Source organism: Schistocerca nitens, chromosome 3 (assembly GCF_023898315.1).
Source record: "Schistocerca nitens isolate TAMUIC-IGC-003100 chromosome 3, iqSchNite1.1, whole genome shotgun sequence".
In the NCBI taxonomy this organism is placed as follows: Eukaryota; Metazoa; Arthropoda; class Insecta; order Orthoptera; family Acrididae; genus Schistocerca; species Schistocerca nitens.
In genome coordinates, this window is record NC_064616.1 from 625325345 (window position 1) to 625353076 (window position 27732).

The window sequence follows — 27732 nt, forward strand, 5'->3', positions numbered from 1 at the left end:
CAAGGCCACCATTAATTCCCAATTGGTGGTGGACACCCATCCTTTGCCTCGTGCTGATGAATTGTTCTCCGCCGTGGCGGGAGGCCACTATTTTTCGAAAATCTATCTGTCGGAGGCTTATCATCAGATACCACTTGATGAGGACTCCAAATGGCTGGCGGTCGTCAACACCCCGTTTGGCCTTTACCAATACCAGCGGATGGCTTTTGGAATATCCAGTGCCCCAGCGATATTCCAGCGTTATCTTGAGCATGTCACGTCGACGATCCCTCATTGTATTAATTACCTGGATGACATAATTGTCACAGGCCGCAGCATGAAGGACCACTTGCACAACCTTCACACCCTCTTTCTCAAATTCAGGTCTGTGGGCTTGCGTTGCAACCAGCATAAGTCAACCTTCTTCCAACCGTCCATTGAGTATGTGGGCTACACCATATCTCGGCACGGCATCCAGCCACTAGGAAGTTTGGTCCAAGGTATCGTCAACCTTCCTCGGCCCACTTCGCTGAGAGAGTTACAAGCTTTTTTAGGCAAGATAGCCTATTACCACCGGTTCATTCCCAGGGCTTCCACTATAGCCCACCCCCTGTACTGCCTTCTGCACAAGGGTGTTCCTTTTGATTGGTCGCCTGCATGTGAGCGAGCGTTCACCTCGTTGAAGGGCCTCCTCACGTCAGCCCCTTGTTTGGCTACTTTTGATCCCCATAAGCCGTTGGTCCTGGCTACAGATGCTTCGCAGTATGGGGTGGGGGCGGTCCTGGCCCATCGCAACGCAGATGGTTCCGAGCAACCACTGGCGTTTGCGTTGAAAACGCTTAGTCCCGCGCAGGCCCATTACTCCCAGGTGGAAAAAGAGGCTTTGGCCATTGTATACGCTGTTACCAAGTTTCACCGTTTTTTGTATGGCACGAAGTTTCAGTTAATCACTGACCATAAGCCGTTAATATCGTTATTTGGCCCCGCCTCTCAGATTCTAGATAGGGCGGCCCACAGACTACAGCGCTGGGACTTGTTCCTCTCTAAGTACCATTATGACTTTCATTTTCGCCCTACAGGACAGCATGTCAACGCTGACGCTCTTTCCCGTCTTCCGGTGGGCCCGGATCCTACGTTCGATCGAGAGGAGATTATGTGTTTTCATTTGGATGTGGCGTTCCGCCAAGCGGTGGATGGCTTCCCGATCACTAGTTCTCGAGTCGCCAGGGAAACGGCGGCTGACCCGGTTCTCCGGCAAGTAGTTCGCCTCAGTCAGCAGGGGTGGTCATCCCGCCCTCCGGGCCGGGCCTCGGACCCTCTTCGTAATTATTTTCTTCTACGAGACCGCCTCTCAGTCTGGGAAGGAGTTCTCCTTCTGGCTACCGATGATACAGCTCCTCGCGTGATTGTTCCTGCAAGTTTACGAAGGGAGGTCCTCACGTTATTACATGTGGGGCACTGGGGTGTTTCCCGTACTAAAACCTTGGCTCGCAGATATGTGTACTGGCCCGGTATTGACAGAGAAATTGAGCACTTGGTGGCCGCATGTTCCCAGTGTGCGAGCCAACAAGCATCTCCCAGGGCAGCGTTCTCTTCATGGCCGCCGGCAACCCAGGCATGGGAACGTGTTCACATCGATTTTGCGGGCCCGTTTCTCAATGGCTTTTGGCTCATTGTCATTGATGCTTATTCCCGATTCCCATATGTGGTTCGCTGCTCCTCAACCACTTCAGAAGTTGCAATCCAGGCACTAGCAAAAATCTTTTCTGTGGAAGGTCTGCCAATCACCCTGGTCTCGGACAATGGACCGCAGTTTATTTCGCAGACATTCCAGGATTTTTGTAGGCGCTTCGGTATTCGGCACATTTGCTCTCCCCCCTTCCATCCACAATCAAATGGGGAAGCCGAGCGCATGGTGCGCACATTTAAGATGCAGATGAAAAAGTATATGCACGAATTTCCTGCAGAGGAAGCATTGACGTTTTTCTTGACGGCATACCGGACCACACCAATGGGAGAACGCAGCCCCGCAGACATCCTCCATGGGCGTCAACCTAGGACTCTGCTGCACCTCCTCCGGCCTGGTCCTCGCCAGTCTTCACAAAACGAAGTACCTGGCTTTCCACTGGGTATGTCGGTCTGGGCCCGTGGGTTTGGTCGCAATCCACGTTGGATACCGGCGGTGGTCCTGTGCCGAAATGGCCGCCGGCTCTATACCTTGCAGGCAGGGGACCGGGTGGTACGTCGTCACCAAAATCAGCTCCGTCCATGTTCGGGCACCCACCCTCCGACCTCTCGGACACCGGCTTCCCCATTGCTGGCACCTGTATTGGTTTCACAGGGGACGTTACCTCCACTCCCCACTGTGACTCTGCCGCACTGCGATGGTTCTCAGCCTTGGCAGCCTCCATTAGCTCCTGCACCGGCATCGCCATCATTCGAGATGCCCCAGCAAGAGCCGGCCCCCCTAGCCGGCCCGGTTTCGCAGGAGGTTGGTTCACCTGTGGTCGTCCCTTCCCCTTCGTCCCCGCCACTGGGTCTTGCCCCTCCCGGGGTGGAACAGGATCCGGAGTTCGACAGCTTGTCGCCCGTTCTGTCCCGGGCTCCGGTTGTGGGACGACGGGGGCCTCTTCATGTGGGTCCACTTCCAGCCATATTCGAAGGTTCCGGCTTGAGGGTTGGCAGGTCCCCTCGACTCCGGCCATCCAATGGATGTGGAGGTCATCGCTCCTGCCCGACGCTCCACCTTCCGACGCAGTGGATCACAGTGGCTTCACGCCCCGAAGGAGGAGGAGTGTAGTAGCCACCAGAAAGATCGCGGGAGGCACACATTGGCACGGCGCGTCACGGACGGTAGTTGCCGCAAGTAGAGTCCCGTCCACCAGAGGGCACGATAGAATTCGGACGCGACCTCTGCCGGCATGACAACAACAACTCCGGCAGCACGGGCCGTGCCCAGTCAGTTAACATCGGGCATGCCTAGGACACAGTCCCGGTCTACGCTAAGTGAAGTGCGACGTAAACGTGAACAGTGTTACTACAATAACCAATGAATTATGGTCAGAGACCACATCTGCCCCTGAAAATGTCTTAAAGTTTAAAATCTAATCCAAAACTTCTGTATTACCATTATATAATCAATCTGAAAACTTTCGATGTCTTCAGGTCTCTTCTATGTATGCAACCTCCTGTCATTATTTTTAAACCAAGTGTTTGTGATGATTGAATTAGGCTCTGCACAAAATTTTACCAAGCACCTTCCTCTTCCATTCTTTTCCCCCAATCCATATTCATCTACTATTTTTCCTTCTCTCCCTTTTTATACTATAGAATTCGAGTCCAGCATTATAATTAAATTTTCATCTTCTTTAAGTGTCTGAATAATTTCTTTTATCTCATCATATATTTCTTCAATCTCTTCATCATCTGTGGAGCTAGCTCTCATATAAAGTTGTACTACTCTGGTTGGTGTTGGCTTTGTGTCTATCTTGGCAAAGCCAATGCAGTCACTATGCTGTTCATAGTAGCTTACTGTATTCCTATTTTCTTACTTATTAGGAGACCTAGTTCTGCATTACCCTTATTTTATTTTGTATTATAACCCTGTACTCACTTGACCACAAGCTCTGTACCTCCTGCCACTGGACTTTGCTAATTCCCACTATATCTAACTTCTACCTACCCATTTCCCTTTTCAAATTTTCTAATCTGCCTGCTCAATTAAGGGATCTTACATTCCATGGCATGACCCTCAGAATGCTCGTTTTGTTTCTCTTGATGATGACATTCTCCGTAGTAGTCCCTCCCCGGATATCCAAATGGGGGACTGTTTTACCTCCAGAATATTTTACGCACGAGGATGAAATCATCATTCAAATTTTCATTTTCAGTAGTGTTGTGACAGTTTTTCTATGTATTTTTAAACTAACTTGCTGTCACTGATTTGAGAGCAATCCAATATTTGAAAGCCAATAATCTTCGAAATATCATTATTGGAAGGTACTACAAAGTAAATTAGCAAGATGAAGGTACAGTTCAGCATATTCTTATCCCATGTATCAACTCTTCGTGTCAGTAAATTCCATGCTCGCACCTAGCCTACTGGCTGTAGTTTAAATGGCCAGCAGGTACAGAAATGAATCATTTTATTTAAATCATTCTAGCACAGTAATTATTCATTACATTTGACAAAATTTTACTACTAGGCCATTATTACAGTCTCTTCCAGTGATTTTCCTGCAATACTGTTACAATACGAAGCTTGAAATTTGTATGTACATCATCCTTTGCCTTTTCAATTGCTTGAGAAACAATGAAAGCCTTGTGTGCTGTAACTTTTAGTGCCCTTCTAGACATATTCACGCACTGCTTTATGCTTCCTTTTTTTTCTTTCTGTAAAGACAGCTTGTAGTTCCCAAATCCTTCCAACTCCCTAACTTTCCAACAAAGAACTTCACAGTGCATCAATAAAGATATCATTACATCTAGATGACAAAGTAGTGTTGCCTATCACAACAGATGGCAGAGCAACATAGTTTTACTTGTGATACTGCAACTGATGAGTACATGATCAGATAACCACCACTAACAGTAATTAATAGGACAAGTAAGAAGACATCAATCAGTTGCAATCCCATTGGTTTTTTATCAATCTTGCATAACTAGATTTCAGCTACAAATAGCCATCTTCAGTGCATTCCAGTGAGTTATCCTCCAACAAACTTGCAGCAGTACACATCACCATATGACTTTACTGGTGTATAAACAGAAGGAAACTAACAGTTTACTTTTGTCTATACACTACTAAAGTTTGTAGCTGAAAACCAGTGGGATTGTGACCAATTGCTATGTTCCCATCGCTCCTTAACTAACAGCATACGAGTATATATTCAGGTTCACAGCTTGAGAGTTTAGCAAAATAGTAATAATCATACTGATAAATTTAACTCTAATGGACACTACAAAAAAGGATAAGGCTGTCCTAACAAAATATAAACTGGCTTTCCTATCCAATTACAAAGGGACAATTTAGTGCAGATTCGGAATCACAAGGTAACCTGGCATTTTTCACATTAACAAAACATTGGGAGGAATAAAATCAGTAACAGAAAAGAAAAATCTTAAGAATGACTGGTGATGGAACCCTGGACCTTCATATTTGTTGTTTGGGATGTACCCAATGAACCATTACAAAACTGAGCGACATGTATCTTACATCGTAAAATTCAACTCTAACCTTGGTATAATTCATAAGGTACCACAATGGAATGTTTTACATTCCACCATCTTATTTTAACAAACTATGCCAAAACAATGCATTTTTGAAGAATCCCTCTACGCAGCAATGGCAATAAACAGTATTTTTTTCATTGCATGCACGTTTTAATACAACATTATCAAACAAAAATGTTAACTTCAGTATTACGAAATCAAATATGGTGCACATGCCGAATACTCTCCATCAGCCAATCATAGTACATGATGTTAGGACAAACTCTGCTCACAGCTGGTAAAATTGTTGATTATTAACACATAACCAGTTTCGCAGCTTTAAGCCGCATCATCAGGCGAACCTACATGGTAAAAAGCAAAGTACAGTGTCAGCACTTTTTGTGGATATTAAAATTAGTAAAGGAATGTCTAAAATATTCTCACAATGCTAAAAGATCATAGGCATGCCCATCATTCCTAGTTAAAATGTACTATTCAGAGATTATCATCAATACTAAAGATAGCGAAAGATAAATAAGAAGTTCCCCAGTCTTTAAAATTTGCCTGCCTCTAAAAAGAAAAAAGAAAATATTTTATAGTGAATGGATGATAAATTCTTTTTAAAAAAGAGGCCGAATTGGTGATAAAGAGCTAACAAGATTAGTCATGGCACACACAAATTACAATGTGGAAACAATCAGGTGGCAGTGTCTTATCAGTATGACAGCACGGCAGCTAAGTGGAGGGCAGGGCATAAGTGACCTGCACGAACGACAAAGACTAGCTTGCTGGCAGAATGGAAGCTATTCATGTGGACAGTGTGGTGTCGTATACTTATGACTAGGAGTGCTGGGTCACTACCTTTACAAGCTTGCTTCCATTCCGCCAGCCAGCTTTGTCATTCATGGAGGCTGCTATTGCCTTGACTGCACTGAGCTGCCCTGCTGGCATATTGGTAAGACACTGCCACCTGATTCTTTCCACATTGTAATTTTTGTGTGCCATGACTAATCATGTTAGCAGTGACAATTCTTTGTCACCAATCCGCCCTCGTTTTTTATAAAAAAAAAATTATTGTCTGCTCACTATAAAATATTTTCTTTTTTCTTTTTAGATGCAGGCAAATTTTAAAGAATGGGGCACTACTACTTTATCTTTCACTCACCATAGTACTGACGATACTCTCTGAATAGTACATTTTGACTAGCGGCAATGGGTATGCCTATGATCTTTTAGTACTGTGAGTATATTTTAGGCATTCTTTTACTAATTTTAATATCCACAAAAAGTGGTGACACTGTACTTTACCTTTTACCACATAGGTTCACCTGATGATAAGGCTTAAAGCTGCGAAACCAGTCATGTTTTAATAAACAACAATTTTACCAGCTGTGATCAGAGTTCTTCATAATATCATACCTTTCAACAGCTGCGGTTGCCCGGTGTATAAAATATTTTGGGAACCACAGTACAGCATGTCTGTGGTCACATGTGATTAGTAAGAAAAGTAATGAGTAACAAATACATAATGGGTAGATGACTTGACTGTGCCAAATACATACCGTTTAGTTACTTTGACAAGCCTAATCAATACAGTATCCCCAGCTATTAAACTGTCATTTAAAAAGTGCATACAGCAATTATAATCATTACAGTTAATAATATTATTGATTTTATCATTATTTTTTTAGTAAAGCATTCTTCACTGGAAAAAGAATGGGAGTTTGATTTGGGGATCAAGGTTTTAATAATCCATATTAAACACTAAAGAATATTTTCAAGAAAGAATTTAGCAGACCTATTAATATTTTATAGAATGTGTAGTGTGGGGAAGAGAATATAGTGTTATGTTTCTATTTTCACTTTGCTGATAACTTCACCATTGAGTGCTCATAAAAAACAAATAAATAAATAAAAATTAAACACACACACACACACACACACACACACACACACACTCTCTCTCTCTCTCTCTCTACACTTACTTGTCAGCCACTACTCTTGCTTTTAGAAGAGCTGCTGTATAGCATATCGTAGCAGACTTGGGTAATGTAACATCATCATATTTTGCTAAGACAGCCTGTGCATCAGCATAGGCCTGCATTTCTAGTAAGGCTTCAATGAGATTCTCATGAACATTGAGAACATTCATAATTGGTGGAACCTCTTTTGATAGCTGAAAAAAAAAGGAAGAGTCATATCAGAGTAGTTAGTAACATGTATACAATATATGATAATTACATCTCATGAACAACAATGCTGAATTATGTCCAAGTTACCATAACTCAATAGTGTTCTTCGGAAAGAACATTGTCTTCTCTTCAGGGATTCTCATTTCAATTCCTGAAGCATTTCCATTACACTTATATGTTATTCAAACCTACCACTAACAAATCTGGCAGCCCATCTATGAACTGCTTCGATGTCTTCCTTTAATCCAACCTTATGCGGATCCCAAACACTCAAGCAGTACTCAAGATAGGTCATAATAGCGTCCTGTGTGGGGTCCCTTTTACAGATGACTCAGTTTCCTAAAATTCTCCCAGTAAACTGAAGTCAACCATTCGCGTTACCTACCACAATCCTCACATGATCATTCCATTTCATACTCCTATGCATTGTTATGCCCAGATACTTAAATGACATGACTATGTCAAGGTGGAGACTACTAATGCTGCACCCAAACATTAGAGGTTTGTTTTTCCTACTCACCCGCATTAACTTAAATTTTTCAATATTCCGAGCGAGCTGCCACACATCAAATCAACTAGAAATTTTGTCCAAGACATCTTGTATCATTCTACAGTCACTCATCTTCGATACCTGCCTGTACACCATAGCATCAGGAAACAACCGCAAATCTGGAAGGGGAGCAGGGGAGGGAACGTGGCGTCTGTTCGTGATGACTCTTCTTAGTTTCTTTGTGAACAGCAAAATAATTTTGAAATTTCACAACAAATGATTATGCTGCCACCAATCAGTATCTATTACATGTTTAGCATTACTTCAAACTGATAATGAATTGATATGCTTCTCTGTGAGATGAGGCAGGGTATGATGCGAGTCCGGTTTATGAACATTTTTCTCTAGCACCCCTCCCCTTCTCCACCTCCCTCCAAACTGGTTATGCTCATATTCTATAAACAACCAGGTTTTGTTAGTTTCACCATGTGCTGATCCCGCAACTGCTCTGTAAAAGCTAGCAGAGTTGTCATTCTTTTTTTCCTGAAAGCTAGCAAAGCTGCCATTCTTTTTACTGTGCCTGTCGATGTCTCAAGGCTTCTGCTATTCAGTGAGTGGTCTCCTTTACTCCTAAATTATTTACATAATGTCAGAACTTTGCTTACTGTAATAAAGTTGTCATTTTTAAAATTGAAATATTTGGATAAATTTTGTATCTATGTCAGACTCAAATGGGCTCAGAAATTTTTGAAATTAAAACTACAAAAGTTTCTGGCCTGATTGAAAAACCTTATATTAGGAAGGACTCCACATAGTCCGACTGCTCTTTAGTATCTTCAAGGGACAGACTTTGCCTCAGAAGCTGAGAAGTGAAAATGGTACTGTTCTGATAAATTCATTTAATTTAATTTTAAAATTTTATTTTTTAACAATTCATAGAACATAATTGTACAAACATAAACACTGGCATTAATAAACTTTATTTGTGAAAGCTAAAGTGAAATTATGAACACTTTACTTCCAAAAAACATGAAATATTAAGTTGAGAAACAAATTCCAGTGAATCGGGACTTCTTATTTTAATTTGAAAATATAACTATAAAAGTTATCATGTAGGCAAAGAAGTTGAGTTTTTGAGAACAGTTTAAAAGTGAACAAGAACGAGAGTATTCAATTAACAAAAGGAATTACAACCTAGTACTGAACGTAGAACAGTGGTGGGACAAGTAATGACTGACCACTCAAAAATGAAGGACACTGAGACAGGAATAAGGAAAACTGGGACTGGCATAAGAAACTAGTGACCACCAGAAAAAGAACAAAATGGCAGGGGCAGTGTAACTTAATGACCTGTTTGATTCCTCTCTTAAATCACATCAAATTTCTTCTTTTGCTTTATATCTTCTTCATGAGTATTAGGAAATTTGAAGCATTATATAAGGGATGATCAAAAAATTTTCATTTGAGGGTGTTGCTGCAGCATATATGCAATGTAGCACAACTCCAATGTGGGTAGATAAGCACCGATATGTAGGCAAGGGAATAGTGTATGGCATTTGTGTCTTTCTTATATGTAAATGGGGAAACATCAACTGTATGACATTAGTATCAAATGCGTCCAAACAGGATCAACATGCTGTTATTCTTTTCTTGGCTGCTGAAGGACAAACACTGGTAGACATATATCGGAGAATGAAGAATGTGTATGGCGCAACATGTCTGTTGAAAACCAACATTGTGGAATGGTGTGACAAGGGGTATGGCTGCTTCATAACTATGCATGTCCCCATATTGTGAATGTCATAATGCAGAAGCTATGCCAACTCAAGTGGGAGACACTTGAGCACCCACCCTATAGTCGTGATATCTCCTAAAGTGATTATCATGTCTTTGGTCCCTTAGAAAAGGCCTTGAAGAGACAAAAATCCCTGTCAGATGAGGATGTGCATCAGGCAGTTATGGACTACTTCACACAGTAGGACACAGTGTTTTACCAAATAGGTATCTTCAACCTGGTGCGTCGGTGGGATGATTGCCTCAACGCTCACAGTGATTTTGCCTGATTGGCATACCAATTCTGAACTGTACAGCCTTTGAATGGAAACTTTTTTATCACACCTTATAAAATGATTGCATACAAGCCAGATGATACTACCCTTTGCTTTTTTCATATTTATTGTTCATAACCATTTTAGATAATCACAGGGAATAAAGGCTAGGAAAGAGAAGAGAAGCACTTTAGATGATCAAATTGCTTGGCATTAATAATTTCAGTGTAACATCACAGGTCACTAAGCTTCAGAGGCTATTATTAGCCTAGCAAATGTTAACAAGTAGCATCCTGTTTAAACAGACTTACTTATAAGTTAACATGTTGACTAACTACCGCAGTCTGAATGTGGCTTTGTGTGTGATGCCTATACAAAGATGCGTGTAGTACATAAACTACAAAATGGTAACATAAAAGACTGTTACGTTTAGATATTAACATAAAAGACAGAAAAAGAAAAACATAAACAAATAAATTAGGTAGTGATGTTATCTTGATTAACTATAAGCTGTATAAATAGAAACTTCCTGGCAGATTAAAACTGTGTGCACCGACCGAGACTCGAACTCGGGACCTTTGCCTTTCGCGGGCAAGGTAGAGCACTTGCCCGCGAAAGGCAAAGGTCCCGAGTTCGAATCTCAGTCGGTGCACACAGTTTTAATCTGCCAGGAAGTTTCATATCAGCGCACACTCCGCTGCAGAGTGAGAATCTCATTCTGTATAAATAGAACTGACACAATTATAGGTACTATTTTATGACATGGAAGTTTCTCTGGACACTTGGATTTTCAAAGCCCACCACAAATTTTCATTGAAATTAGATTTTCTAATTGGCATATTTTGCTAACTAACATGTTATTTCACGAAAATCACACATTTTTGGAATCTAAGGAATAAGAGCTACTACACTAATGGTAGAATTTTGACAGGATTGCAGTTTACGATTGAGAGCTTCTGGAACTGATAACTTTGAATAGTTATCATTTTTTTAAATACACAGTTTTTGAAGGAAGTAAAATGTTGGTTGAAAAGTGGAGAAAGAGGGCTTTATAAGGTATATAAATTGAAGAACAAATATCTTTCAGTGGGTTTGAATTTTGAAGTGAACATAGATCATAGGTGTTGTAAATTTAGAAAATTTCTTCAAATAATATGATTCTACATAAACTATTTCTATTACTGTCATAAACAATGGGTAAATTATACTGTAAAAAATGTGGTTTAACAAAACATAGCTTGAACAGGACTTTTGTTATTTTATTTAATAATAAAGGAGATCGGAAAAGAAAAAAATAATAATATTTGCATCAGGCATGGTACAAGATAATCCCATTTCACTCTTTTATAGTGAGAACAAGATTGATCTGAAGGAACAATGAAGAACCATTCCTCAGAAGGCATTCCTTGGTCCTTGCATTCAGTACTAAAGTAATATCCCACACACACTACACAGTCTAATGGATCCCTATCATGCCTTTATTATTTAATTAGACGAATTGTACATATGTGCAGAATGGCCACCATAAAATGGCAAATGGCAACAATTAAATAATTACTTCCTTAAGAGATTTAGACATTAACACAAATGATTCTCAATGATGTTCCACATGCAAGCAATGCCTGAAATAGACCAGTCTTAACTGTTCCAATGGGAACAATGTTTTAACTTGTTACAAATGTAAATGGAAACAGAGAGGAATGTGGCACATTGAGGCATCACCACAAGTTTCCACTGAAAATAAGAAGTAAATTAGTAACTATATAATTTTAAGCAAGCAAAAAGAAACAGCCATACACAATATCAATAAGAGAGAAAATTATGATGGGAATATTTAATAGCATAATGTTTGGATAAGAAGAAAAAGGAAAATAATAGTACAGTAAAAGACCCACAAGGAACCATACACAATGAAAAAAGCTTAATGAGAGAGAGAATTGAATGAATTACCAAAAGGGAATTACACAATAGGCTTACATAACAGGTAAACAGAATTACAATATGTAGTAAAAGGAGAGTAGCAAATAGTACATGTTGCAGCACACAGAGAGAGAGTGAAGAAGTTTCACATACAAAAACAAATGACAAAAAAAAAGAAAGGCGGTGCTTGCAAAGAAAAAAATAATTCTTTAAGCTGTTAATATCCAGCAGTAATTAATTTATGCAGAGGCATGAACAATAGTGTGAGTAAGATGTAGAATGTAAAATACTCTACAGCAACAGAAGGGAAAAAGAAGAAAAACCACTAGAAAAGAATAATTACTAAATGCAAGTCACACAAGTGAAAACATGATAAATGTGTATAAAAATAATTGTGCAAAACCTACTTATACACTGGGGCAAATACACTATGCATATGCATTAAGAAAAAACATACTTACATCTCTAAACAATTTTACTGCCTCCTTGACCCTTCCCAATTTTCTTGCACACATTGCTAGGCGCCTCTTTATATAAAGCAAAACATTTGTATCTCTACCTGTGAAATGACAAATGACAACTATATCAATTTTTGCAGTTAATTGAGAGCCTAAAAGTAAGTGCAATCATTTTCTAATAGCCAGGTCATTTGACGCAAGGGCATAGATATTAGCTTCACATGTCATAACTGGTGGATTTCTACCAGCTGTTTGTTGGTAGAATGCTGAAGGAATTGAGCATTTCCTGTTATTGTTACTGCAAGGAGGTATGCAATATTCAAAGTAGTTCACAAAAACAACAGTCTTATATGACTCATGCAACTTCTTGTAGAATTATGAAACATCTATGAGTTACAGAGACCATGAGACCCCACAAAAGTCATGACAAAGCAATATGCACATATAAAGATGGCAGTAGTATCGCATACACAAGATATGAAAAGGCAGTGTGTTGGCGGAGCTGTCTTTTACGCTCAAGCGGTTCATGTGAAAATGTTCCCAACTTGATTATGGCTGTACAACTGAAATTAACGGACTCTGAATGCAGAATGGCAGTTGGAGATAGACGCATGGGACACTCCATTTCGGAAATCATTAGGGAATCCAATATTCTGAGATCCACAGTGTCAGGAGTGTGCCAAGAATGCCAAATTTCAGGCATTATCTCTCACCACAGACAATGCAGTGGCTGACAACCTTCACAATGACCGAGAGCAGCAGCACTTGTGTAGAGTTGTCAGTCCTAACAGACAAGTAACACTGCATGAAATGACCACAGAGGTCAATGTGACATGTACAATGTGCTCATTACCATGACAGTTGGACCCTAGATGACTGGAAACCCATGGCCTGGTCAGATTACTCCAATTTCAGTTGGTAATAGCAGATGGTAGGGTTTAAGTGGGGCGCAGACCCAACAAGCCATGGACCCACATTCTCAACAAGGCACTGTGCAATTGGTGGTGGAATGGAACGGATCCTCTGGTCCAACTGAACGAGTGACTGGAAATGGTTATGTTCAGCTACTTGGAGACCAATAGCAGCCATTCATGGACTTCGTGTTCCCATGAAAATGCACCATGTCATCAGACCACAATTGTTCATAGTTTCTTTGATGAACATCCTGGAAATTCGACTGAATGATTTGGCCACCAGATTGTCTGACATGAATCCCATCAAACATTTATGGAACATAATTGAGAGGTCAGTTCATGCATAAAGTCCTGCACCGGCAACACTTTCACAATTATGGATGGCGATAAAGGCAGCACGGCTCAATATTTGTGCAGGAGACTTCCACCAACTTGTTGAATCCATACCACATCGAGTTGCTGTGCTATGCCTGGCAAAAGGAGATCCGACATTATATTCAGATATATGACTTTTGTCACCTCAGAGTAGACTGTTGGAATCATTAGCTTCCTCAAACCAGAATTTAGGTTACCCTATATACTCACAAAATCCACAAGGAGACAGAGAAAGTCTCTCAGATTGATGGCTTGTTTCTTACTTTCCAGCAATGATGTGCTTCAGATAAATATAAGAGGACAGTTATCATTCACAATGTATAGAAATGAGTTATAAGATAATGCTGGTAGCTCTGAGAGATCTCTGGGGTGATACCGCTTATGTGTATTATACTGTTATGTGTATTATGTGGTAAATGGTTATAAACTGCTGGATGAGGTGCAGATTACCAGTATTTTGTACAAGGCTGCTGACCTGTCATAAGCACATGTGAAGTGCATGATTAATCAAAAGATCCTATATTTTTAACACCACCATATGTTATTAGTATGTCACTACAGGGAAATGTTAAGTGACTAGCATCCACATTAATGTAAGGTAGAATAAGCATTTGCCAGATTAATAATCACTTGAAGAAATATCATAAACATAACTCATCTGACAGATGGAAATAGTCTTTCAAATGAGGAATCAAGGCAAGATAAACAGGAACAGAGACTTACTTTCTACAGTTTCATTAAAATCTAGCTTTCTTGAGAGGGTACGAAAAAGGCAACTGTAGCAAATGTAAATAGAGGACAGTGACATAACAGGAAATGTTAATCACTCATAGCCCTACCAGAAAAATAATACTGTCAGTATGTAATAACAAGTCCATCTAATGCGCTACACATGACTGACATGACAAAAGCAAGCAGTGTAAAAGAAGAGCAATAATCTAACATCCGTATTTCAGTCCAACTTCTCCATTTTTTCCAGTCAGTTTCCTATTTATTCATATCATGTTGTTGATGACTCACCTTCATTTTACTTATGTATACTTTGCTGGAGTTCAGTTAGCTGGAATTTTAGCAGCAGATAGGCTGCAGTGTAACAACATGTGACGTGTAATATGTGAAGAGCTATACCATACTCTCACTATAGGTTCCAAAAGTGACTGTCACTGTCAAACACTGATATTAAGCTGTTAAGCACAATCATGGTATCAGTTTGTCAGCTTACAGTGGCCCCATGAAGAGCCAGCAAGACAATGCATTACCACACTATTCTTATACTGATTTAGATTTACCACAATGTTACAGAATCAATATCGTGTCTAGCAGAGTTCTCTGCTTAAAAACACATGTGGCTTCATATACAGCCACTTAACTGTTATCTCAGAGCTTTCATAGCATATCATTGGACACAATGCTCAACAGCTTGTTGTACAGTTTCACTAGTTTGGTATTCACTATGGACTGATCTTGTACGTTTATAATGACCTTACGTTTTTGTTTTTTTTTTTGATGATGTTGCTAGCTAGTCCTATACTACATGAACTTATTGTTACCAACTTGATCTCAACCATATAAAGTGTATTGCTTCTTATATTTTATGGAGTTTATGCTACACAAACCCCCATCGTCACTGAGGGGGAAAGAGGGGTCATGGGTTGGGGAAGAGGGATGGCACACTTGACCAAGGAGATACGTTAATTCTACTGATCATCAGAGTATTAACTTTCAAGGATTAAAGCATAGCATTGAAATAACATATTTTCAGTTTCACCTCAAGATAAAAAGTTCACTTACGATGTACTGCTTCTGCAACAGAACTCTGGTTTTGCAACTGCTGTGACTTCTTGTAATTTGCTTCAGCTATTTTTAATGCTTGTTTAAATGTTCTTTCTGCCTCACTGATTGTTGTAGCATCTTCTTCTGCCAGAAGTATAAATGCAGGTGTGCACTCATTGTTTTTCTCAAGAGCTTCATGGGCAGCTTTGATTCTAGCAATTGGATTACGTTCCCGCCACGCCGTTTCCATTACTGTCACAAAGCAATAAGTGTGCCACAAAATTGACATTTTTAAACAAGTAGAAATTACATTCACAAAATCAACAGCAGCCCAAGATGAAGCACAGCAGATTATGAAAGATTCCATAATATAGATTGTGTGCTAAACGTTAACCTGAAATCATTTTCAATAACATAAAAATTAATATAAATATTTTTCTGTAATCTCATATTCAATAACATAAATATCTTGTTAAGATTGGCAGATGAAAGAAACAGCAACAGTTAAAGACCCCTCATGCACACATGCTCGCATCTCCTCCCAGCCTTCCCCCCCCCCCCTCCACACACACACACACACACACACACACACACACACACACACACAGAGAGAGAGAGAGAGAGAGAGAGAGAGAGAGAGAGAGAGAGAGAGAGAGACTGATATTTTATGAGGACTCTTAACAAAAGACAGTATCTTTCATAAGATACAATTGATACAATTTCAGTTCTAATTAACATTACAAGTCCTATTTTCTGGTACAGAGAGAAAAATAATGGAAAAAAAACTATAGGTATTCTTTCTTGTAATTGTGTCACTTAATGTAGCTCTGTGAGGAATAATTGTATTGAAAGGTCACACGATTGGAGACATATTTCCACTGGGTCACTAAAAAATGACTGTAAAGCAGTCTAAGAATGTGATCATCCATGAAGGTGTATTCAATTATCTTTTGAACAACTTGAAGATAGAAAAATATATTACAATGATGAAGTCAGGTAGACAACATGGTCATTTGGACAAACCCATCTTGAGAAAAGGAGACAGAAGAACATCTCCACTCTTACATGGTATCGAACATGATTCTGAAAGCTAGACTATGATGTCCTCCCTTTTCAGATTCTCACTCTCATCTTTTCCAATGCTGTCATTTTAAATTATACATTACAACACTACTAATGTAGTGTTACATAATCTATGAGCTTAGTTATGGACTTACTTTCATACTCAGGCTTCCCACAATCACCTTCACAAGTGAAAAACGTCTGATGATCTTGGGCGGACAAATTCATATCATAATAAGTCAGAGGTTCCTTGTTAGTGGCCCAAAAATACCTCTGATACTCTGCACCACGAAAAAGGTTCATTGGATTTCTCCATACTTTGCAATCTGTAAATGAATTTTAAAATTTTTCATTAACTTGGATTGGGAAAAAAGCTTAAAATGAATGATAAAAGATGCAGTAAACCTCTTCAATAAATGAGTGTTCCATATTCAACAACTGTCATAAGGGTGACACAAAACGGAATATAAAAAGATCTGGCAAAGAACTCCTTCCATTCTGCATTAAAGCATCACCTTAAAATCCATGATATGTGTGTATGTGCAAGCATATCACACTGAAAATTAAATCCAAACAGTCTTAGTTAGTAATTAAAAATGCAGTGTGCCCCTTTACAATAACATAACGGAATTATCTGAGGATGAAGATGCTCTCAGTTTAGATGTGGGAGTATACAAAATACGGTATATGCATAGGTCTATCCATTACGTATTCCTGGTGACAGTATCTCACCTGGAACAGTCTGCTGATTATTGACAATGGTATTTTCATTATTTGGTATGTTTGCGATATCTCCACAACTGTCATTACCTCCAATCCATGGGCTGATGTGATTCAGTGATACCTGTTCTATAAATGATGTTCCATATTTGCGGAAGTACCACCATTCAAAAATCTGCAAGATAGATGCAAATAATATCACTTAAGTCCTCTAATGAAAAAAGATTCAAGTACCACTAAATTCTTTCAAGAAATAAGATTAATTATGGGGATGGAAGGGGGCGGTAATAGTGGTGAGAGTCTATGCACTTACTTGATACAATCTGATTAACATTAAATATCATTTTATTTTGCTTACTGTCAGGTAGAACACATGTATAAATTATTGCTAACAATCACTGTTTATCACTTTTGGAAATGTTCAAGCACAACTGCAACTTCTGCAGCTTGTGTTTGAAAAAAAATCTTTTAAATGGCATAGAAAATTGCCAATTAAAATTTATAAACCTTGTTGCAAAACGGTACAACAAACAGTTTACATCTCAGTTTACACATCAGATACACATACAAGCAGCATATTGCCACTTCCAAGAGACTTAGGTGCAACAACAGCAAGTATTTGTGCATTTTTTTTTAATTGCGAATAGTAATTTAGTCCTTCACAGTATATGCTTATTGATTAACAGTTATCATTCATTTAAAAATTGCTTGCTGATTTCTATGGACATCAGACACATACCTTTGTGACAAAAACAACCATTTTTAGTAACACTGTGAAAGATAACTGTTTAGTTTTGATTGTTAAACACCCAAATCAAATCTGTAACTAGTTACCTACAATACATTTTGGTTCTACTTTTGCACTAAACAAATCTTAAAGCATAATCTCTCTTGTAAGTTAAAACTTCTAATTGAGTTTACATTTCAATTTTTGTCAATCATGTTTTTGAAACTTTGTAATGAGTGAAAACTTATCACTATTTTTTAACTTACAAATGTCATGTTCGATTATAAGTTCTTTCTTTATTTAATTATTTATTTATTTGTTGCAAGAACTACGGTCTACCATCTAGATACAATGGCAGTTCACACATTACATTAATGACGCAATCAGTATCAAAGTTACAACAATAAAATTATACACAATTATGGCATTCAGTCACAGCTCATATATACATTTGTGCTGCAAGTAGAATGAAATGACGCAAACAGTTCCACTAGTGGTATGTTCAGGCTATTTCTGCTTGACCTAAAAGATCTAATCTAAACATAAAATGGAACAAATCGAACTAAGAGCCGGGAAGAGGAAAGAAAAGAAATTAGTTCAAGATATGGGTTATGCCCCCATCACAGCTGCCAGGGGTGCGAGTTATGAATATAAAGAGATTGTATACTCCAAGACTAGTTGCCTACAGTCTATTACTATTCCACTTCTGTTAGGTCCTGCAGCGGAGTTTATAGTGAGGATCACTGGCATAGTCGGAGCTTGAAGGCTTGCATTCAGTCACTTATTGACGAGGATGATGTACGTATAGAAGGCAGCAAAAGGAAAACTGATCTTCTAAATTTCCCGTTAAAAAAAAAAAAAAAAAATCATTCATGCAGGAGTATCATATAGACATACCATCATTTGACAGACACACGAACTCCCACATGAAGGATGCAGAAACAGATATAGCTGGCACTTAGAAAACGAAAGTGAGGGTGACTCCTGTATATAAGAAGGGTAAAAGAATCGAACAACAAAATTACAGACCAATATCCTTAACGTCAAACTGCTGCAGAATTAGTGAATATATTTTAAGTTAGATTATAATAAATTTCTTTGAGGCAGAAAAACTTCTGTCCATAGATCAGCAAAGTTTTTGAAAGCATCACTCATGCGAAACTCAGCCTGCTCTTATCTCACACAATATAGTGCAAAATATGGTTAAAGGACAATAGGCAGATTCCCTATTTCTATATTTCCAGAAAGCATTTGACAAAGAGCCCACTGCAAACTGTTAATGAAGAATGGATCATACAAAATAGGTTCCCAGATATGTGAGTGGCTCATAGACTTCTTAAGTAACAGAACACCTTGTCCTTGAAGGCAAGTCTTCACCAGAGACAAGGATATCATGAGTGTCCCAGAGAGGTGTGATAGCACAACTCTTCTTCTCTACATACATAAAGTATCTGAAGGATAGGGTGATCTGTCAGATCATTTATGTATATACCAACTTGTGACTATTCTGTAGCCATTGATCAACTGCAGGATGATACAGGATGACTCACATAGAATATACATTTGGTCTGATGAGTGGCATCGTGCTATAAGTAAGTTCATGCAGATGAATAGGAGAAACAGTTCTGTGAATACAGTATTAGTGGTGCGGTGCTTGACAGTCACATCAATCAAATATCTGGGCATAACATTGCACAGCCAAGAACACGAGGTCAGTTGTTGGGAAGGCGAATGGTCAACTTCTGTTCATTGGGAAAATTCTAGGAAATTATAGGTCATATATGGAAGAAGAATGTTTCGGAGCAATTCTGCATCCCATTCGACTAGGATTACGGCCAAGTTCTCGTTCAAATTGGCCAAAGTTCAATTTTTATTTTATTGCATTTCTTGAAATGTTGGTATGAAAAGGTTTTTAAAACCATGTGTTGCAAAAGTTTTGAAGCAGCATCACAGCCACCCTGGGACGCTCTCACCTGGAAATACCCGGCTCAGGTAGAAAACTTATCATGCCATGACGCACATTCACAAATTGTTTTACACTGCAGTATGCATCCAAACATATTCACCAAAAAAGTTGATGAACAATGTGTGCAGGCTGCCTAAAGCAGCATATCAAGCTCAGCTAGATGGGCTTTGCTCGTCAATAACGATGAGGGAATTGCTCTCCAGGAACAATTCAAGTTAGAGGAAGGGTTGATACATAGTCCCTGGAACTGCAGGCTAAACATAAGTAATGGAATAACTTTTTTTCTCAATTTTTGTTCAAAAGTCGTCAAAACATAATTTTTAATCTGCCATATTGGATTAGCCATTTTGAATTTTGAAAATCTAACTTCAGATTTCTGTTCACTGATATCAAAAATACATATAATCATGTCGTTTTTATGCAGATTGAACTAATAATACAATAAAAGTTTCCTTAAAATTTAAACAAGTTTTTCTCACAAAATGATTTTTCAAAACTGTGTGCAGCATAAAATAAAAATGGTTCAACCTATTAACTTCTACATTTAACCCCCAAAAAGTTAACACTTTTCTTGGGAGCTTACACCTATAATGTTTGAAATTTATTGATATATTATTTGATACTATTTTTATACTCTTTTTTTGTAGAGCCATAAAGAGTGAAACAAATCCTCAAAAATTGAGCTCAAAGTCTTGATTGATGTTATCCATTTTTATTGCAGTTAATTCCCGAGGGGCTACACAGCCCGCATTCTGCATACTTCAAACTAACAGGCCGTTGATCAAACCATAATTATGGGTGCCATTTTGTTGTTTTCTTTGTGTTGAAAATCTAAAATGAAGTTCAAAGTATGATCAATCACAATTCCCAAACATATCCTTTGTATGTATTTTCATTGTATCAAAAATTCTTAACTTAGCCTATTTTTTACTCATTTAAATGAGAACTTGGCCTTAAAGGAAGACATCAAAGCAATTCAAAAGAGTACTGACAAGATTTTGTTAGCAGTAGTTTTTATCACCATCAAGTATTACACAAATGTTCTGTGTACTCAAATAGTAATCCCTGCTGGGAAGAAGACATTCCTCCTGAAAAACACTACTGAGAAAGTTTAGGAAACTGACATTTGCAACAGACTACAGAATGTTTCTACTGCCACCAATGTACAACTTACATAAAGAGAGGGGCATGTGCACACCTGCAGGCCCTCAGTTCCTAAATGTGTTCAAGATGTGTAAACTACTTTCACTGTGTTCTTGTTGATATCACATTGTGATCCAATAAACTGTGTCTCTTTTATGGAGTTCCTTGTTAGAACATAAGTGGTGATGTCACGGGCATAATTTTGCGTGTTTTGGATTTTGATATTTTCCTGTTGTTCAGCCCTTCCATGGAGGCTTTACTCTGCTCAGTTCTGCAAAAACAATAGGCAAGTACAGCCACGTTGAATGATTGTTGACTACGTTGACCCAGCCCCAGCCACTGGTTGTTCACCTGCCACCATTCCTTCCCTATGATGGCTCCATGGGCAAGTGGGATGCTTACAAGAAGCAGCTTTGCAAGAATTTCATATTTGTATCATTTACTGCAAAAACCACTCACTTTATTTTGACAATATGTTTAGTTTGCTGTCCTCCTGTCACCATAAGTATACCATGTGGTTGCCGCATGTGGCAAATTCTACCAATTTCACAAACAGCTGCAGCAATGTCATTGAACTTGGGCAGCTGAGCTTCATGGTCTCAGTCATAAGTGTCAGTTCATTGCGGCTTCATTGTCAGGAGTCTTCTGTGGACGCAGTGGTCAGAGATGCAATCATTCATCCAACCCCAGATAAAGGAGGTGTGTCAATGTGCCCTTCAGTTTGAGGACCCTGCATTAGAAGAGGTTTTGAATACAGCAGTCTTCCAAGGTCTCTCACGCCAGGGGCCACAAATTGGAGGCTTGAAGTAATTTTGCCACTGCAGATGTAATGCAGCCCTGACACATGTAGCCTAGCATGCTCGGGGAAGAGGAGGTATCTACAGTACAAACAAGTCAACCACAAAGACACGGACGAACACATCGTCAGTAGCAGGAACAGCAAATGCCCCTTCCTTCATGCCCACTCTCATTTCATACAGGTCGAGCACACGGCCTGCCCCAAACAGTGGACCTGCTACAAAGAAAATTGGGGTCCGCACAGCAGTGGTATGCTGATCTCTATGCCTCCAGGAGTCACTGCGGGAATCAATGGACATTGATATTCATACTATTTCATCCTCATGTTTTTGTCTGCTGGCCAGAACAAACTTCTCATAGAAGTTTGGGTGATGGATAAGCCTTTAATCCTACAAGTCGACATGGGTGACACCATGTCCCTACTCAACTTGCAGATGTATGCCAGGCTACAGTCCTCAACAGTGGCTTTGAGTGGCATTTGGTAAACTATAACAGCAGACTCCTATTCTCAGCCAGTTTTTCACCAACATAGTTTACAAGCCAATTGTCTGTTTCATTATAAACTTAGTGGTTAATGAAGCAAGACTGAAATTTTGTTTGCTACTTTGATTTCTTCTTTTGCAGAAGTGGTGCATTTGATTTTGGACTGAGTGCCTTATCACAAATTGCATTCCTGGTGTGCTGAGTTTTCCATCTGTTAGCCTCAGGGTTAGGTTGTGTAAACAATTTCACAGCACACATCACCCTCAAACTATCCTCCCACCATCACTTTTTACTGGTGCAGCCAGTGCTAGTAGCTTTATACAACAAGGTTAAGATGGAGCTGGAACGTTTAACATTACTGGAAGTTATTAAACCGATTTGTTCAAGAGAATGGGCTATGCTCCTAGTGATTGTAAGGGAGTTGTGTAGCCAGATTTAGCTCAACTGTGACTTCACAGTCACTGTTAACGCACAGGTAGTCACAGACACTTACCTCTGCCTCACCTGGAGGAGCTGCTCACAAAGTTGGCTGGGGGTCAATTCTTTCCGAAAATCAATTCAGTCGACGCCAATCTTCAGATTCTGTTGGACATGTCATCAAAACAGTTGTTCATGGTTAACATATCCTTTCGTCTCTATCAATAGTTAACATTTTGGGTAGCTAGTGCATCTGGCATGTTTCAACATTTTTTAGAACACATTACAACAGTTGTCCCTCTGAGTTCTTTGTTTACTGTTATACGGGTCATGTTCCTCAAATGTAATCTCACTACATCTCACTTTTTCCAGCTAACCATTGTTTATTTGGGTCATGAAAATTCATGGCAGGGCATGTGCACCATGGAAACAAGTCACCACCATTAACGCTTTGCCCCATGTGTGTAATTTAGAAGTACTTCAGGCATTCCTTGGCAAAGTGGCATACTATCACAAGTTTATTCCCAGAGATGCTACAATCACTCTTGCATCTGTTGCTTTGGGGAAGCACTCCTTTTGTTTGGTCTGCAGCATAAGGATAGTCTTCACTCTGTGCTGTGTCTTGCATCATTTCAACCCAGCGAGCATCTGGTCCTGGCTACATACATGTCCCAGTACAGGGTGGGGGCAATCCTGGCCTGTTGCCATTCAGATGGCTCCACATAGCCTATTGCCTTTGCATCAAAAACACTCAAAGTGCCTCAGAAACATTATTCCCATGTGTTATACAATGATGCCTTAAAAAAATTCATATGTTCCCGTATGGTGCAAAATTTCATTTAATTACTGATCATAAGCCCTTGGTTTCTCTGTGTAGCTCATCAGCATCCTTATTGGGCAAATCAGCTCATCATCATCAGTGTTGCACTCTGTTCTTGTCCCAATAAAATCATGAAATTTTTTTTCATCCCACATTGTGACATGTGAACGCAGATGCTGTGTCCTGGGTCTCTCCATGGGTCCTGACCCCTCACTTGATGAGGAGAAACAGCTTTGTTTCCAACTGCATACTTCCCCATCCCCAGTTCCCATATTGCTTTTGCTGTGATGGAGGATGTGGTACTCCTGCTGGACATAGGCACAGTCCAACATAGGTGGTCTGACTGACCACCAGAGCAGTCACTGGATCCCTTAAGAATTTTCATGCATTGCACCATAATTTCTCTGTTTAGGATGGCGTTATTCTGCTGTCGACAGAAGGTTTACTCATACAATGAAGGCTTTCACGGCCGGTGTTGTCTTCAGTTGAAACTTCCAGGCTGAGAGGCCGTGGTCAATGTATAAAATTTCCACCTAACGTTTCGTCTCCATCTGCGGGAGACATCTTCTGAGGTCGTCCGGCTACTGCCATTGAGGCTCCACGTACTCTCGCATTTATAGAGTGCATAGAGGGCACCACCATTCGTCAACTGGTAAAACATCTTCTCTTCCTTCGGATGATAAAAAACAACTCTGCAAAATGGAAGCTTATCCACCCAGACTATATGGACTCCCAAAGGTACATAAACCACAGGTCCCGTTGAGACCGATTGTGAGTACCACAGGATTGCCAACCCAAGAGGTGGCCAGATATCTCGCCTGCTTGCTGCAACCATACATTGGCAGAACGGACAGTTACATTAAAAACTCGACGCATTTTATTGAAAAACTGAGGGAGATTAACATCAGCCCAAGTGATATTCTTGTGAGCTTCGATGTAGTGTCATTATTGACCATGGTTCCTGTAAACGAAGCTATTTCATATATAGCAGATATCTTTCCGACTGACATAGTGGCTTTATTTAAACACTGCCTGACGACAACTTATTTCCCGTATAACAACGAGTTTTACGAACAGATCGACGGGGTGGCGATGGGAAGCCCTCTCTGCCCAGCTGTTGCCAATTTATTTATGGAGATCTTCGAACAGCGAGCGCTGCGGACTGCCAGTAAAAAGCCAGCTAAATGGTACCGCTATGTTGATGACACATTTGTAGTGTGGACTCATGGTGAAGAAGAGCTGAATGTCTTCTTGGTGCATCTGAACAGTATTAACCCGAAGATACAGTTTACGATGGAGAAAGAGAGCAACGGTCAACTCAACTTCTTAATTGTGTCGGTAATTAAACGGGTGGATGGGACGCTGGGTCACAAGGTGTATAGAAAGAACACTCACATGGACCGATACCTTCACAAAGAATCAAACCATCATCCTAGGCAAAAAAGAGGTGTCATGAAAACCATGGTGGACAGAGCTAACAAAATCTGTGAGCCGGCTTACTTACAAGATGAACTAAATCACTTACGGTCGGCCCTCATGAAAAATAGATATACCAGCAAGGAAATTGGTCAAGCCCTCCACCAAAGACGAAGAAAAGCCAGAAATCCAGAGCAACAATGGTCACCTACTGGAAAAGTTTTCCTACCATTCATTACTAAAGTCACTGACCGTATCGGGAAAGTTCCGACCAAGTATGGGATCGAAAAAATCATTAGACCCACCAAGAAGATTAAGGAATACTTAAGAACTGCAAAAGATGCCCGACACCCCCTAGCAACATCTCGGGTACACAAAATTCCATGCAGTTGTGGACAAGTATATATTGGAACAACGAAAAGAAGTGTAAACACCTGCTTAGCCGGACATAAAAGAAACTGTTGCTTAGGACACATCAAAAAATCGGCCACAGCTGAGCATGTTTTTCGAGATGGGAACCATGAAATTAAATTTAACGAGACAAGCGTTCTAGCATGAACATCCCATTATCATGCGCGCATGTATAGAGAAGCAATAGAGATTCACAAGCACCATAACAATTTTAATAGAAAAGAGGAAATTTTAAAGTTAGACAAAATATGGATGTTGACGTTGTGCCAGCAGAATGACAATCGATTACTCTTAATTGAGAATGATGACGCCTTCCAAAGATAGGCATACCATCAGCATCACATAACGAATGGTGGTGCCCTCTATGCGCTCTATAAATGTGAAAGTACCTGGAGCCTCAGTGGCAGTAGCCGGAGGACCTCAGAAGATGTATCCCGCAGATGGAGACGAAACATTAGGTGGAAATTTTATACATCGACCATGGCGCCTCAGCCCGGAAGTTTCAACTGAAGAAGGTTTACTCCCCGTATCACAGTTCTAGCTGCTCTGCAGTGGGAGATCCTTTGCTTATTACATCAGGGTCACTGGGGGATCTCTTGCACAGAACTTACTGTGCTGTCAGGGCTCCATCAGCACTGACGGTGGGTGTTAGATTAGATTAGTACTTGTTCCATAGATCATGAATACGACACTTTGTAATGATGTGAAACATGTCAGGTTAATAAAAGGTGTCTATACAAGATATTACATTACACAGAATATTACATGACACTTTTTTTTGTGTGTGTGTGTGGGGGGGGGGGGGATTACCCACTTACTATATCCAAAAATTCATCTAATGAGTAGAAGGTGTTGCCATTCAGAAATTCTTTTAATTTCCTTTTAAATGCTATATGGCTATCTGTCAGACTTTTGATGCTATAAGGTAAGTGACCAAAGACACTTGTGGCAGCATAATTTACCCCCTTCTGAGCCAAAGTTAGATTTAACCTTGAGTAGTGAAGATCAGCCTTTCTCCTAGTGATATAGCCATGTACACTGCTATTACTTTTGAATTCATTCGGATTGTTAATAACAAATTTCATAAGTGAATATGTATATTGTGAGGCTACAGTGAAGATCCCTAGTCCTTTAAATAAGTGTCTGCAGGATGATCTTGGATGAGCTCCAGCAATTATTCTGATTACACGATTTTGTGCAATGAACACTCTTTTACTCAATGATGAGTTACCACAGAATATGATGCCATACGAAAGAAGACAATGAAAATAGGCGTGGTAAGCTAATTTACTGAGCGTCAAAATTTGCATTGACCCTAACAGGATAAGCAGTTGAACTCAAAACGTTTCAGCAGATCTTCAGAGTGTTTTTTCCAGTTCAACCTCTCATCAATGCATACACCTAGAAATATTGAATATTATACCTTAGCTACCAATTTCTGATCGAAGTCTATATTTATTAATGCTGTCATTCCATTTACTGTGTGGAACTGAATTTACTGTGTTTTGTCAAAGTTTAATGAGAGCCCATTTGCAGAGAACCACTTAATGATTTTCTGAAAAACATCGTTTACAATTTCATCAGTTAATTCTTGTCTGTTTGGTGTTGGGTGTTGTATCATCGGCAAAAAGTACCAGCTTTGCATCTTTGTAAATATAGAATGCCAAGTCATTAATACATATTAATAACAGCAGAAGACCCAAGACCGAACCTTGCGGCACCCCCTTCTTGATTGTTCCCCAGTTTGAGAAATCACCAGTTTTTTAGCATATTATATGAACTGTTTATTTCAACTTTCTGCACTCTTCCAGTTACGTATGATTTAAACCATTTGAGTGCTGTCCCATTCATATAACAGTACTTGAGCTTATCTAGAAGTATTCCATGATTTACACAGTCAAAAGCCTTTGAGAGATCACAAAAAATTCCAACGAGTGACTTCCGGTTACTCAAAGCATTTAATATTTCATTAGTGAAAGTATATATACCATTTTCTACTGAAAAAACATTTCTGGAAACCAAACTGACATTTTGTTAAAACTTTATTTTTACAAAGGTGTGAAGCTACTGTAAAATACATTACTTTTTCAAGAATTTTGGGTAAGGCAGTGAAAAGAGAGATTGGGCGATAGTTGTTGAATTCAGACGTATCCCCTTTTTTATGCAGTGGTTTAACAATGGCATACTTCAAGACTGAAGTTTGCCACTCTGGGAAAATACCCTGCTTCAGAGAGCTATTACATATGTGGCTAATCTCTTGGGAACAAGCTTTTATTATCCTGCTGGAAATGCCATGAATTCCATGTGGGTCAATTCCATGTGAGCTTTTATTCTTGAGAGAGTTTATTATCTTCCTAATTTCAGCAGGAGAGGTGGGTGGAATTTCAATTGTATCCAATTGTGTGGGTA

The 27732-nt window shown here is 39.6% G+C and overlaps 1 protein-coding gene across 3 annotated transcripts in view; it reads right to left on the reverse strand.

The window, feature by feature from the left end:
* LOC126248570 (protein ST7 homolog) overlaps positions 1–27732 on the reverse strand; it is a 163763-nt gene that overhangs the window by 63973 nt on the left and 72058 nt on the right. For all 3 annotated transcript variants that reach the window (XR_007545509.1, XM_049949672.1, XM_049949673.1), the window contains exons 3-7: positions 17155–17317; positions 16578–16748; positions 15379–15612; positions 12302–12399; positions 7176–7366 (exon numbers count right to left, since the gene is read on the reverse strand). Coding sequence is in view for 2 of the 3 variants with exons in the window: in XM_049949672.1 (XP_049805629.1) it covers positions 7176–7366; positions 12302–12399; positions 15379–15612; positions 16578–16748; positions 17155–17317 (857 nt within the window). In the remaining variant the exon portion in view is untranslated. The remainder of the gene's footprint in view (positions 1–7175; positions 7367–12301; positions 12400–15378; positions 15613–16577; positions 16749–17154; positions 17318–27732) is intronic.